Source organism: Heloderma suspectum, chromosome 3 (genome assembly GCF_057233095.1).
Source record: "Heloderma suspectum isolate Gila_16-S chromosome 3, 16-S_ref, whole genome shotgun sequence".
Taxonomy (NCBI): Eukaryota; Metazoa; Chordata; class Lepidosauria; order Squamata; family Helodermatidae; genus Heloderma; species Heloderma suspectum.
Window position 1 is genome coordinate 307,496,577 of NC_139460.1, and position 12,865 is coordinate 307,509,441.

Here is a 12,865-nt window from a genome sequence, read left to right on the forward strand (position 1 = left end):
TGATAAACAATATCAAAACAATTAAAAAAAATGAATACATTTACTTGCCTGTTGTGGAGCATTGATGACTCCAATGCAGTATCCAAACTGGAAAAAGCCTAGCACCGCAGTGAAGACAGAGAAAAACAGGGTACAAGTGACATCCTAGGAAAGATGCAACAAATGAGGGCCAATGTCACTTTGTGTTGTTTCATCACCAGATTGAGATCAGACTGGAGAATAAGTGGGAGGGAAGAGATCTGATATGCATTACATTCCAGCCCCTTGCCTTGAGCCACTTTAAAAATCATACTTTTTTTTCTGAATAAAGCATATGAAAACAGTAAGGGTTCAAAATATCAAAAAAAATAAGGCAAGGCAACTGCTTAAGGCAGGAGCATTTCGCATTAAACATAGACATGATCTTATTATTAATACATGAAATATGTGGTAGTTATCAAATCTGAATCACCTGCTAATGTGACCAACATATTAATCTAGGGGTCCCCAACATTTTTGGGTCAGTGGGCACATTTGGAATTTTGAGAGAATGTGGTGAGTGCTCTAACAACATGGCTGCCATTGGGTGGGTTCTTGGCCATTCATAAAATGGCTACTATAGCAGGCATGGCCAGTCACAAAACACTAATTTCCCAGACACTTGAGAACCCCAGCCAGTTAGTGTAAACCATACTGAGCCAGAGAGACAAATAGGCTCACTTGGTATAATGCTGCTTACTATGTTCTAATAGTGTAAATTAAATGGACCTGAATGTGGTGAAGAAATCATGTGTCAGCTGTGGCCAATCCACACCTCATATTGTAGGGTGACCATTTATCCATCACCAAAAAAGGGGACAAAACGCAATACAGAGTTGAATAAAAAATTGCATATGTTACATACAATGTATCTCATCATAGTGGGGTTTGATCTGGTGACCTGTGTAACTTGCTCTTTCTGCTGTCCAGGTTCTTACAATGGATAGAAAACAAGGCCTCTGTTCTCCCTTCTTCTGGTTCTTTATCTTTAAACTGGACTTGGACCAGACAGCCCATCAAATAAAAGGACAAGTTGAGGATTTTCCTTGGTAAATTAGGACACACAACCACCCTATCATCACGTCAGACTGGGTTCTTTTGTGAATCAGGCTGTGTCTGTGAAGGCTAAACCATATCTTTCCCAACCACTTGCCCTGAGCTGGTTTAAAACCATCAAAACATTTACTACTATCCCATCAAAGGTTTGCCTTTGCTAGGGATGGCCTAACACCAGAGTCTCCTACACAGTGCCCTTGGGCACCAATCGGTGCCTGTCAGGCTACCTGTCATTCCTGATATAAATTTTATTTTTAAAGATTTTTAGGGAGCAATCCTATGGCTGCTAATCAGAAGCTAGACGGCCATAGGATACTTGGTTTCCAGGAACCAACTTTCACCCCCTCCCACGCTGCCTCACAGGCAACTTGGAATGGCCCTGCACTCCACGCTCAGAAGAGGAGCGCAGAGCAGTGAAAACAGGGCGTTCCGGGGCAGGGAAGGTGGAAATGCCAGTATGACACATTCTATGTGTCGTCTGGCAGCTGCTTCCCCCGCTCTGCCTTCCCGCGGCTAGACAGCCAAAACCACCTGTCTGGCCGCAAATGCAGGGCAGCTGAAGTGCAGAAAGGATGATCCCCTCTGCGCTTCTCCTGCCCTGCATTGGATAGGCAGTCGCCTCCAAATTCGGATGTGGCTGCCTATCCCCATAGGATTGCGCCCTTAAAAAATTAACTGGGAGGCTGGCATGCTGCAAAGCAAAGTGCTGCCCTCCAGTCCTGTGCTTTGAATTCAAAAGAATGTTTTCGTGTTTTGGAACTCAGACCCCACCTCTGCCTTGTATTTAGGTTCTTGGGCAAGTTACTTTTCTTTCAGCCTTACCAGTTGCCTTCTGGGAAATGAGTGTTTTGTGACTGGCCATGTCCACCATGGCAGCCATTTTAGGAATGGGCAAGCGGCCATTTTCTAAGAGCACTCACAACGCTCCCTCAACATTCCAAATGTGCCCACCAACCCCAAGAGGTTGGGGAGCCTGTCAACTGTGTGCAGGCAGTATGATCGCCCAAAGCAATTTTGACTGCCCTTTAACAGCCCTCTCCTGTTTTAATCAAGAAGATGCACAGTAACATGCTTTGTCTAGTTTTACTCAGAAGGGAATTAAAATGGCTTTCAGATGTTGTAAGAGATAGTGGTAATGATCATTGAACCAAGCATTTAGAAAGCACTCTTTTGAATGTGCAAGCCAGCTCACATAAATTATCTCAGGAATCCACATTTATTCCACAGTTGGATATGACATCTCCCTTTGGGCTCCATACATACATCCATATGTAATGCTTTGTATGTCATGCCACAGTCATGCCAGAGAGCTTGCCCTATGTTGAGTTTTATGCCTAAGCCAACTTTGTTATTATAGACATGGGCTTTGCACTTGTGTAATAATCAATGGGGAAACTAAATCAGGAAAAAAAATGGATGTTTCTAAGCTGTGCTGGCTCCCCTTTCTCTGGTGAAAATTTATCAGACTGACCGAAGCCATCAGCCATGTTCTTCAGGTTACTTAATGCCCATTCCCCTCTCCAGAATGCCTTTCTTGCATCAGTGCTTATTTCTCCCTGCCATGGCAACCTTATTTATGTATGTATTACATTAATATCCCACCTTTCTTCCATCATGGAAATCAAGGTAGCTACATGTGGTTCCCAGGTAGTCTCCCCCCCAAGCACTGACCAGACCCAGACCTGCGTAGCTTCAGCAAGATGGCTGCCTCATGTGCTTTCAGACTATGCCCTGGGATCTTAAAGGAAAAGTACATCTCAAAGCTGGGTTGATACAGTTTGGCCTTCTCTCAACATGTAGGAGAGGTTTTGCCATGGGACTGGCTTTTTCCACAAGCGACACTCTCCCACTATTCATTTTGAGGTGGTATAGTCCTGGGAGGGGCCTGTATTAAACAGAAGAGGCACATTTAAATCAGCTGCCAAAATAAACAAAAAGAGGACAAAGGCAAGAGTCTAGTACTGGGCTGGGCAGACATCAGGATCTATTTTTTTACTACAACCTCGAGATCCATCGTTAAACAATTCGGAGTCAGAAATCCTTGCAAATCTACTACAAATTACTCAGATATCTACTAGTAGAATCCAATCTCCCTTCTGCCCACCCAAGGAAGCTTGTTGTGATGGAAGGTTTATCTGAACCCTCTTCACATGTTAAAATCATTTGGAATGTTGAGAGAATGTTCTGGGCATCCTCACAAAATGGCTGCTATAAAGGAGGCTTCCCATTCACAAAATGGCTGCCATGGTGGGCATGGCAGACTGATGAGACAAAAAGAAACTTGCCCAAGAATTTAAGTACAGGGCGTGTGTGTGTGTGTGTCTGAGTTCCAAAACACAAAACCACTCTTTTGAACCCATAGTTTTCTGCTCCAACACCCATTTCATAGAAGGCAACCTGATGAGGCTCAGAGACAAGTGCTCAGGTTTTTGGCCAAGATATAAAGCAGAGGTGGAATCTTAGCCCTAATACTAGGGACGTGCATTGGATTTGGCTGCAGCCCGAAGTCCAAACTGAATTGGGTCCCTATGGACCATTTCTGGTGTTTCCCAAAGTGAACCAGGGCGCCATCTACATGGGGCTTTTACTCTGGGGCGGGTGTGAGTTGAGGTCCCTCATGATAGATAACACAGTCGTGACATCGCAGCCATCCATGGTTTTCACCCAGGAAATGCAGAGTTCCAAGGAGTCGTTTTACTGAGATTTTTTGGGTTTGCTGTGGCCCACGATTGCGGGCCATCTGTTCCTTCCCCAAACCGACTTCGCATTTTGCAATGGACGTGTTGTAGGCCTGCATAATGCCTGCTTCACTCTGTGACACCCCTTTACTCTCCTATCCCTTCTCAGCTGTGCAGTTACAGAGGCACAGAGGGGCATTTTCAACTATTTAATCACACTTTCCCACAGTTTTGCAGCTTCGTATCTTCGCAATGGTTGTGGACTCAGTACCCAAGGGCCGGGGGGGGGTGTCTTGGGGGAGGACCATCATTGCTCCAGCCACCATTTTGGAGTGATGGCTAGGCATGTAGCACTCACTCTTGTGAGTGCGAACCATCGTGAGAGTCTTGGGCTGGGGAACTGACAAACTGATGGTGAGGAAATGAAGGAGCACAAAACACCCACTTTTTACCTCAAAAGGGATGGAAAGGCACAGCAGAGCCCCTCAGATACAAAACAGCCACTGAAGTGTCACACTCCCATGCTCACGGGACCGGACAGCTGCGCATTTCAGTAAAATGGCAAAAAAAAAGGGCACGGCAAGTCTGTAACGGAAGCACGCAGTACATCACGAGTGTATCGCAGGGGATGCTGATTCGAAGCTGCATTGCTGCACAGTTGCAATGGGGGGGAGGTCAAAGCGGTGTCATATAGATGGGCCCCAGGCTTCCCTCTGAAGTGGCCAGAATGAAAGCTGGACCCTGCACGAGGCTTTGTTCATGATTCAGTTTTGGAAAGGCAGACAGTATGTCTCCAAAAATAGTGTCTTTTGTTTCTTTCTCTAAAACGTTGATGAGGTGGGGGAGAGGGAGATGGGAGGGAGTTGAATGTCCAATAAGTCCACCTCCTAATCATAGGGCATGTTTTAACCAGGGGCTCTCCAATGACTGTGCTTTGGGGGAGGACAAGGAAGGGATTGTGAGATGGCTATTCTTCCAACGCCACCAGACTTCACTATGAAAAAGCCTTAAAATGGGTTTCAATCATCATAACTCCCTGACCCCTGCACCTACCCTTCTTAAACTTTGCTCATCTCTTGGCTGGAGACATCTCTATGATGTGTGCCATTTTTCTACAAATTTCTCCCCCACACACAAAAAAAGGCCATAGGGGAGAAAGGGAAGCAAATCACTCACCCCCAACCTCCAAATTTGAGGACTTCCCTTCCACATAAACTGCTGCACCTATCCTTATGGAACTTTGAACTTTTCTTACTTAGGGACACCTCTATGCTGTCTGCTTGTTTCAGAATAGGCCATAAGGAAAATAGGGGGCTAAGTATGTCCTGTTTTGGATCCCCACAAAAAGTAAAGGCTGCTCTTTCAAAAAAAAAAATTCCCTGTACCTGTTCATATGAAACTTGGCAAGCTTGCCCCCCTTCAAAGGGGGCAACTACCCCTGCAAATTTCATCCATTTCTGCCATGAAAAAAAAGTTATCATCAATTCCCTTGAGGGTGGGGAAAGCAAAATATAAAGGTGCGTAGCACAAAAACTACTGCACCTAAGAAATTTGGCAGGCGTAATCTCCTCCCAAGGGACTACTATAGCTGCAAATGTATCCAATTCTGACAAACATAAAAAAGTTATAGGCATTATTTGTTTTCCCACAATAGTTAATGGGAGGCACAAAACCTTGGATTTCCAAATCTCAGCTTGGGTTCAGTACCACTAGTGGGATAACATGTACTTCATCAGAGATCTCCTAGAATGCCAGCAAACAACTCCAACAGTATATTTGCTCCATTGTCAATGTCCTGCTGATGGGTGGGGGGATGGGGGACTGAGGCATGTCACAGGTGCCTGTGGATCTGCAGAATCGAAAGCCCCCTCATTCCCTTGGCACATCCAGAAAAAGTGCCTAACACAGTGCTAACCTTGGGGCATGTGCCATTCCCTATCTTGTGCCCTGCTCCAGCAAACCAGCAGGATGGTGGACACTGCTAGAGATCTCCCTTCCCCCAGGTACATAGGATTTCTCTATAAATACATTTTAGTTGTCCCTACAAAAGGTGTTTTGGGATGTATATATTTTTCTAATGGACCAACATGGCTATGTACGATTTTTCTAGGTAAGCTTCATGGCTGAGCTGGGTTTCAAATCTAGATCTCTCTGCTCTAAATCTAACACTGTAAACACGCCTTCCCCAACCTGGTGCCCTCCAGATGTGCTGCAGTCCAACACATCTGGAGGGCACCAGGTTGGGGAAAGCTGCTGTAAACACCACATCACTACATCACAGAGATGTGATTATGTGTACAAGATTGCACAGTCATCACAGTAGGCGACCTCATACTCTTGTTTTGCCTCACTGCAGTTCTGAATGACTGGTCTGCCTATAAACTGACAGGTTAGAAAGTGAGCCCACCCACCCCATGTCAAAATGTTACATCTGTTCTCAGTGCTTTAGAGCTTTTAAAAAGGAAATGCACCATATCTGAGTGGAGATCTCGTAACTCTACTGGCTATCATGGGGGCCATCTGCACGGCACCACTTTCAACATTCACTCCATCGTAACTGCGCAGCATTGCAGCTGTGAATTAGCTTCTGCTGCGGTACACAGGTGATTTACTGTGGACTTCTCCAATGGACAAATCTGCTGTGCCCTGATACATGGCTGTTAAAGCGAAGTAAACTACAGCAGTTGCACTGCTTTTTTTTTTTTAACCATTATAATAAAACGCGCACCTATACAGCCACGTGAGGATGGGGGTTCGACACACTTCAGGTTTTAGTGGCTGTTTTGTATTTTAGGGGTTCATTTGTGTCTGTCCATCCCTCTTTGGTAAGATGTGGGTAGTCTGCTCCTTTGTTACCATGCCAACTGTTTGTACACAATCACAGCGGCATTCCTCCAGCCCCACACTCTCGCAATGGTTCGCGCATGCAAAGGGGTGTGCCCACGTGAGAGATACGTGCCTACCCATCATTCCAAAATGGATCCCTCTGAGTTTTGGGTGTACCTCTCTGTTACTGCACAGCTGCAAAGGAACAGGGAAGAACGGGGAGGAGTGAAAAGGCATCACAGAGTGACACAATCACTAAGCACGCCTACCCCACGCCCATCACAAACTGCGAAATCAGTTCAAGGAAGGGACAGACAGCTCAGCAACCGCGGTAAATCTGCAGCAAGCTACAAAATCACAGCAAAACGCCTCTGCTGAAATCTGCGTTTCCCTGTGAAAACCACGGTTTTGCTGCAAAGTGGCAATTGTGTTGTATGTCCCAAAGGTTCTCGGATTGCAGCAGCCCCGGAGTAAATGGCTCATGTAGATGGGGCCATGGACAAAGGGCTGGGTCCATACACAACATACATTACTATAAATCTGCATCTAGCAGTGATGTCTTTTTTATTTTTACTCTAGAGTAAGTACAGGAGCTCAGTCCAGATCTTAAAAGCCCTCCTACCCCCACACCAGTCTTGATTTTATCAGGGCCCCTGTACTTACTCCAGAGTAAAAGTTGTCAGGGGGAGTGAGGGGGGAGAGATAGCTGATAGATATGGATTTAAAGTAATCTGTTTTTACCCATAGAATAGACCCATTCAAATCAATGGGACTGAGTTAGTCATGACTAATTCAAGTCCCACTGATTTCAATGGGTCTACTCTAAGGATGAGCAAATCTGAATCCCACCCAAAGAGGTTAGATAAATCAGTCATCCCGAGAAGATGTGGGCGAGAGGAAGGCCAACTTTTCTTTTGATCCATCCTTTCTCGTTCATAACATCTGAGATACTAGTGTGGGGCTGGCCAGCTGCCCCAGAACCATGAAAATAGGAGAGCTTAGACACACTAACAGACATAAATAAATGAATAAGATTTCTAGAAAGCATAAATTATAAGAGGTGAGACTCAAATGCCATTAAGATCCGGAATATTATAAATAGAGATCAGTTTTATACCTCACTAACTGCCATTCTTCCGCTGTTGGGATTCCTCCCACAGAATCCTGGAAAATGTAAGTTGGCGAGGTCTGAGTATTCTTTGCTAGAGATTCTTAGCTTCCTCCATCACAGAAGAACAATTCCGAGCCTCTTAAAGCTGCCTTTCCCAACCTGGTGCCCTCCAGATGTGTTGGGCTGCAATTTCCATCTTCCCCAGCCAGCCTGGCCATTGGCCAGCATGATGCCATCATAGAACAAAAGCTGGTGCCATCATAAATGGGTGAGTCTTTAAGGTGCCAAAATACTCAGTTTGATTTTACTGCAACAGACTAACATGGCTGCCCCTCTGAAAATTGGTCCTAGTAAATCATCATACCAATTTTGTCCCAAATTCCTCTTTTTAAAGAGATTAAATTAGTGGATCAACCACCGCCACCACCAACACAACAACCTGAATAAGTTGAGTTGAGATGTTCACCAGATTTCAGCGGCTTCCTTGGGTCTCTAGACCATGAACCTCATGTAGTGCAGTCCTATGCCCATTTACTCAGAAGCAGGTCCCCTTGTGTTCAAAGGGGCTTACTCCTAGGCAAGTGTGCATGGGATTGCAGTCTTGACATGGGTGTAGTAATCTGTTCACTTATGGGTTGATCAAGTTGCAGCATTTCAGAAGCAAGCATGCAGGCAGATCTAGATTAATGGCAATATCAGTCCCTGCCATCCCCTCCTGCCGCCCGCCTCTTCTCAGAAATCCTTTTAGCAACCTTGCAGATTAAATTCCAGACTCATTTAATCCCCCACCAAGACTGGTGCTATGTTTTGATGGCCATTCCAAGGTAATAGAGCATCAAAACAGGTGGAAGGCAACCTTCTGCACTGACTACTGTTATTTAAGAGTCCTTGTCCATCATCAAACCACAATGCAGCAACTGGAAGAACTAAAATTCTGGGTAGGATTTTACAGTGCCGATCAGAGAAAGGAGGGCAATGTTCTAACAAGAACTTCTTGGAAGTCCCACATACACTCAAAATTTATGGCTCATCTCTAGGTCCACGTTTATGTTGTCTCTCTTTAGGTGCTTTCAGAAGAGCCCTGCCTCAAACATATCATTTTACAAGGGGATCCAGACTAGGAATAGGGAAGATGTTTGTTCCGTCTGCATTTTAATTTAAAAATTTAATTTAATGCAAAAGTGCACACAGAAATAAATATATCCGTGAAAATAACATTCAAAATGCATCATATTAGGAAAACTGCATGCAAAAACATGTATGTTGGGCATAATTATGTACAAAAATGCATACATTGGGAGAAATGGGCACAAAAATGCTTATGAATTTCATGCAATCTTTTTCCTCCAAGTTTGGGACAAACCAAACTTAAGATTGAAAAAGATCCTGAAAAACCCACAGCTGAGTTTAAGACTGGAAAAATGAGGAACTGAAAGAAACTTTAATTTAATTGATAGATTTCATCCATCCCTAGTCTAGATGATGATGTTTTCCATTTGTAGCCCTCCTGTGTTTTCCTTTTTTTTTTTTCTTACTACAAAAAAAAAAAAAACCCATTAAGGAAGGAAAGATGGAATCATTTTGCAATGCCTTTTGCTTGGTAGGCCTAGGAGCTGTCTGTCTGGAAGCACCCTTTGATTTCCTTTTATTTATTTGATTTGTACCCTGCCTTTCTACCTAGAAAAATGGCACTCAAGGCAGCTTACAATCACAAATAAAACTTGATTAAAACAATGATAAAACAAATGCATTAAAACACAATTATTCCACACACACATTCATGCACATCTGCTGAGTCACTCAAAATACGAACACCAGCTCTCTATGACAAAGCTGTGTGTGTGAGAGAGATGGGTGGATATCATAACAGAAGTGACAAACTTGGCTTCTGGGAGGCTTGGTTTTTGTACTAGGAGGAGTGTATGGAGGAAGGCTCTAAGAAACCTGACATACTTTGTGAACAGTCCTCCCATCCAATGGAATTAAAATACATGAACTGGAACTGACCAGCACCCCAATCGAGGAAATCCCATAGCAGCAAGAGATCCAATACTGAACACAAGGGCTACCCTATTCACTTCAATACAGGGCATAGCTCAATGCATGCAGAGTAGGTCCATTTGTGTAAGAGTACCATGGCACCAGAGACCTCTGGGATTGGGGCAGGGGGAATGTCCAGAATTAACAAGGCAGCCTTTTCAATCATAGAAATGCCCAGAAGCAATTGCTAGAATTCCAATTTTCCCAGATCCCACAACTGTGGGAATTATTGATAGCCATTTTTCTGATTATGTGTGTTTATATCTTATGTTTTGCCAAAGTTTTGTACCTCAGAATAGTCAAAAGAGAAAAAAGTATATTGAGATAATGAGTTGTTAGGGCCAAATTACACATTATGTGGGAGATCTGTGGTTGGATATTTTTATTTTAAAGCAGTCACACACACACACACACACATACACACACACACACACACACACACAATTATTGAAGCAGTGGAGCTGGGGAAGAGGGTGTTTAACCATTTATCTCTGCGGTATCTTTCGGAACTAACTGCCCAAAGCTTCAGTTAGTTCATGGAAAACAAATATGTATTTCCCCCTGCAAGGCTAACAGTAGTTTGGAGGTTAGTAATATTGGAAAAATGGCACAGGAACAAGGGTAAAGGCCCATCTGCCCCAGTACCATGACTCTAGTCAAATTCTGAGCACCCAATTGCTTTAAAGTAAACACACACACACACACACACACATGTCAGGATATCCAGTCATAAGAACATAAAGATTGCTGTGTTGGATCAGACCAAGGGTCCATCCAGTCCAGCATTCTGCTCACACAGTGGCCAATGAGCAGTCCATGGGAAACCCACAAGCAGGACATGAGTGCAACAGCACCCTCCCACCCATGTTCCCCAGCAGCTGGTGCACCTAGGCATACTGCCTCTGATATTGGAGGCAGCAAATAGCGATCAGGACTAGTAGCCACTGATAGCCTTCTCCTCCATAAATGTGTCCAATCCCTTTTTAAAGCCATCCAAAATGGTGGCTTTCCCTACATCTTATGGAAGTAAATTCCATAATTTAACTATGCACTGTGTGAAGAAGTACTTCATTTTATCTGTCCTGAAGCTCCCACCAATCAGCTTCATGGGATGACCACATGTTTTAATATTATTAGAGAGGGAGAAAAATATCTCCCTATCCACTTTCTCCGCAGCGTGTACAGTTTTGTACACCTCTGTCATGTCTCCTTTTCTCTAAGCTGCACAGTCCCAGGTGTTGTAACCTTTCTTCATAAGGGAGTTACTTCAGCCCCTTGATTATTTTAGTTGCCTTTTCTGCACTTTGCCCAACTCTACAATATCCTTTTTAGGTGCAGTGACCAGAACTGTACACAGTATTACAAATGTGGTCGCACCATAAATTCTCCCATATCACATGTGGGTTGATTCTACGTTTGACTGAAACCAGTGAGACTCATTTCCAATACATGGGTTTGGATACAGGCTGAAGTCTCTAAAGGGGACGCAAACATTGGATTAACCCCAAGACTCAAATGTGGATTATTGGGCTGTTAAATTTGTTCACTCAGCAAATTTGGATGAGAATTTTGTTTTTTAAACAAAAACGAATGGTCCAAAATGTTGTTGAATGGATCCACCAATATCACATCACAATATCCACCAATAAAGAAAAGAAATAAGCAAATTATGTAGAACTGGGTTTCATGAAAATATTCGTAACAGCTTCAAGCAGAATGAGAATTATCAGGGGAAGATTATGCTTGATACATTAAATTCAGTAGAGGCAGCCTTCTCAGTGTGAGATCGGTTGAGATCATGTTTTATCCACGAGAGATTCAAAGTAAGTTAAGGTGGTGTGTTCCATAGATGCAAGAAAAGACAAGCTTTTTCCAGTTCTCTAGCTCTCATTCTTGGAGACAAAAATAGAAATTTCTCACTATACCAAACATTTCCCCCTGTAATTATGAATTTATCCTTTTCCTCTTTATTTTTTTCATTAATATGAATTTACTCAGTAATTAATGAAGTCCTATATACACTTATCTGGCTGGGAGTAAGTCCCACTGAGTTCCATGTGACTTACTTCCCAGTAGGTATGCATAGGATTGCGTTGTAAGGCTGCAGTCCTCTACCCGCTTACGTGAGAGTACGCCCCGTTGAACACAGTAGGACTTACTTCTCAGTAAATAGGCATAGGCTTACACTGTAAGAGTGCTCACCTAATTCAGATATCCCAATCTCGGTCCGATACGTTATCTTGGATCAGCTTTACCTTCATTATTCAATGTTTAGCTTTCTTCCCCATCGTCTTCCTCTTTCCCAGTTGATCAACGTAGCCAAGAAGCTTGTAGCCACTTGGCAAAAGGAGTCCGTGCAACAAAAGAGTTCCTTTGTCTTTACTATGCTTGTTGCTTAGAGTGCTGGACCGGCATAGTTGTTCCTATGAAGTTTTTAACCCACCCACGCCAGGAGGAGGGGCAGTAGGTGAGAGACATCATGGGAGGGTAGGAAGAAGCTTATTTGTGGCCTGTGAGGATAGAATTAATCAACCTGAATGTTAATGAAAAACCAAGCACTCTGTAGCATTTACCTTCTATCTACCAATTGTTTAAATAGGAAAAGAGCAAAGGCCAAAGGAGCATTGTACATTGATAAACCCACCGAAATTAATTGAAATTCTCATTGCGAATTTATCATATTACTGACATTAAGTATAGAGACTCTTTGGTGTGATGACCCAAGAGAACAAGAGATACAAAACTTTGTAATTTTTTAATTTGAAAACATTAACACCCCCCCACACACACTGCAACTTCTCTATTCAGAATGAACATCCAAAGTGGCTGACAACAAAAACAGCAAAAAATAATAAAAATACACATAAAATGATCACTTACAATAAAATTAATTATAATCATAACAATATCCAGAGCAGCAGAGCCAAATCGCAAAATCAACCAGCAGGAACATAATATATCCAACTAAGTCGTCCCCAAATCCCTGCAGAACAGAAAAGTTTCCACACCACAGTGGAAAATCAGGAATGGAGGAGGCAGGCAAACATCTCAGGGGAAGGAGTTCCAGATTAATAAGCTGATCATCTTTTATTCAGTCTGCAATATGCAGGTTTTTAGGTTACACAGAGCTCCTCAT

General features: G+C 43.4%; 1 protein-coding gene across 3 annotated transcripts in view; it reads right to left on the reverse strand.

Annotated features, from left to right (window-relative positions):
- The window catches only part of SLC2A2 (solute carrier family 2 member 2), a 34,422-nt gene extending 22,296 nt beyond the window's left edge, over positions 1-12,126 (reverse strand). The window contains exons 1-3 of one of the 3 annotated variants that reach the window (XM_084842065.1): positions 11,932-12,126; positions 7,696-7,742; positions 49-144 (exon numbers count right to left, since the gene is read on the reverse strand). In XM_084842065.1, the coding sequence (XP_084698191.1) occupies positions 49-144; positions 7,696-7,710 (111 nt within the window). In that variant the 5' untranslated portion in view covers positions 7,711-7,742; positions 11,932-12,126. The remainder of the gene's footprint in view (positions 1-48; positions 145-7,695; positions 7,743-11,931) is intronic. The other 2 variants (XM_084842066.1, XM_084842067.1) reach the window with 2 other exon arrangements.
- Positions 12,127-12,865: the final 739 nt, after the last annotated feature.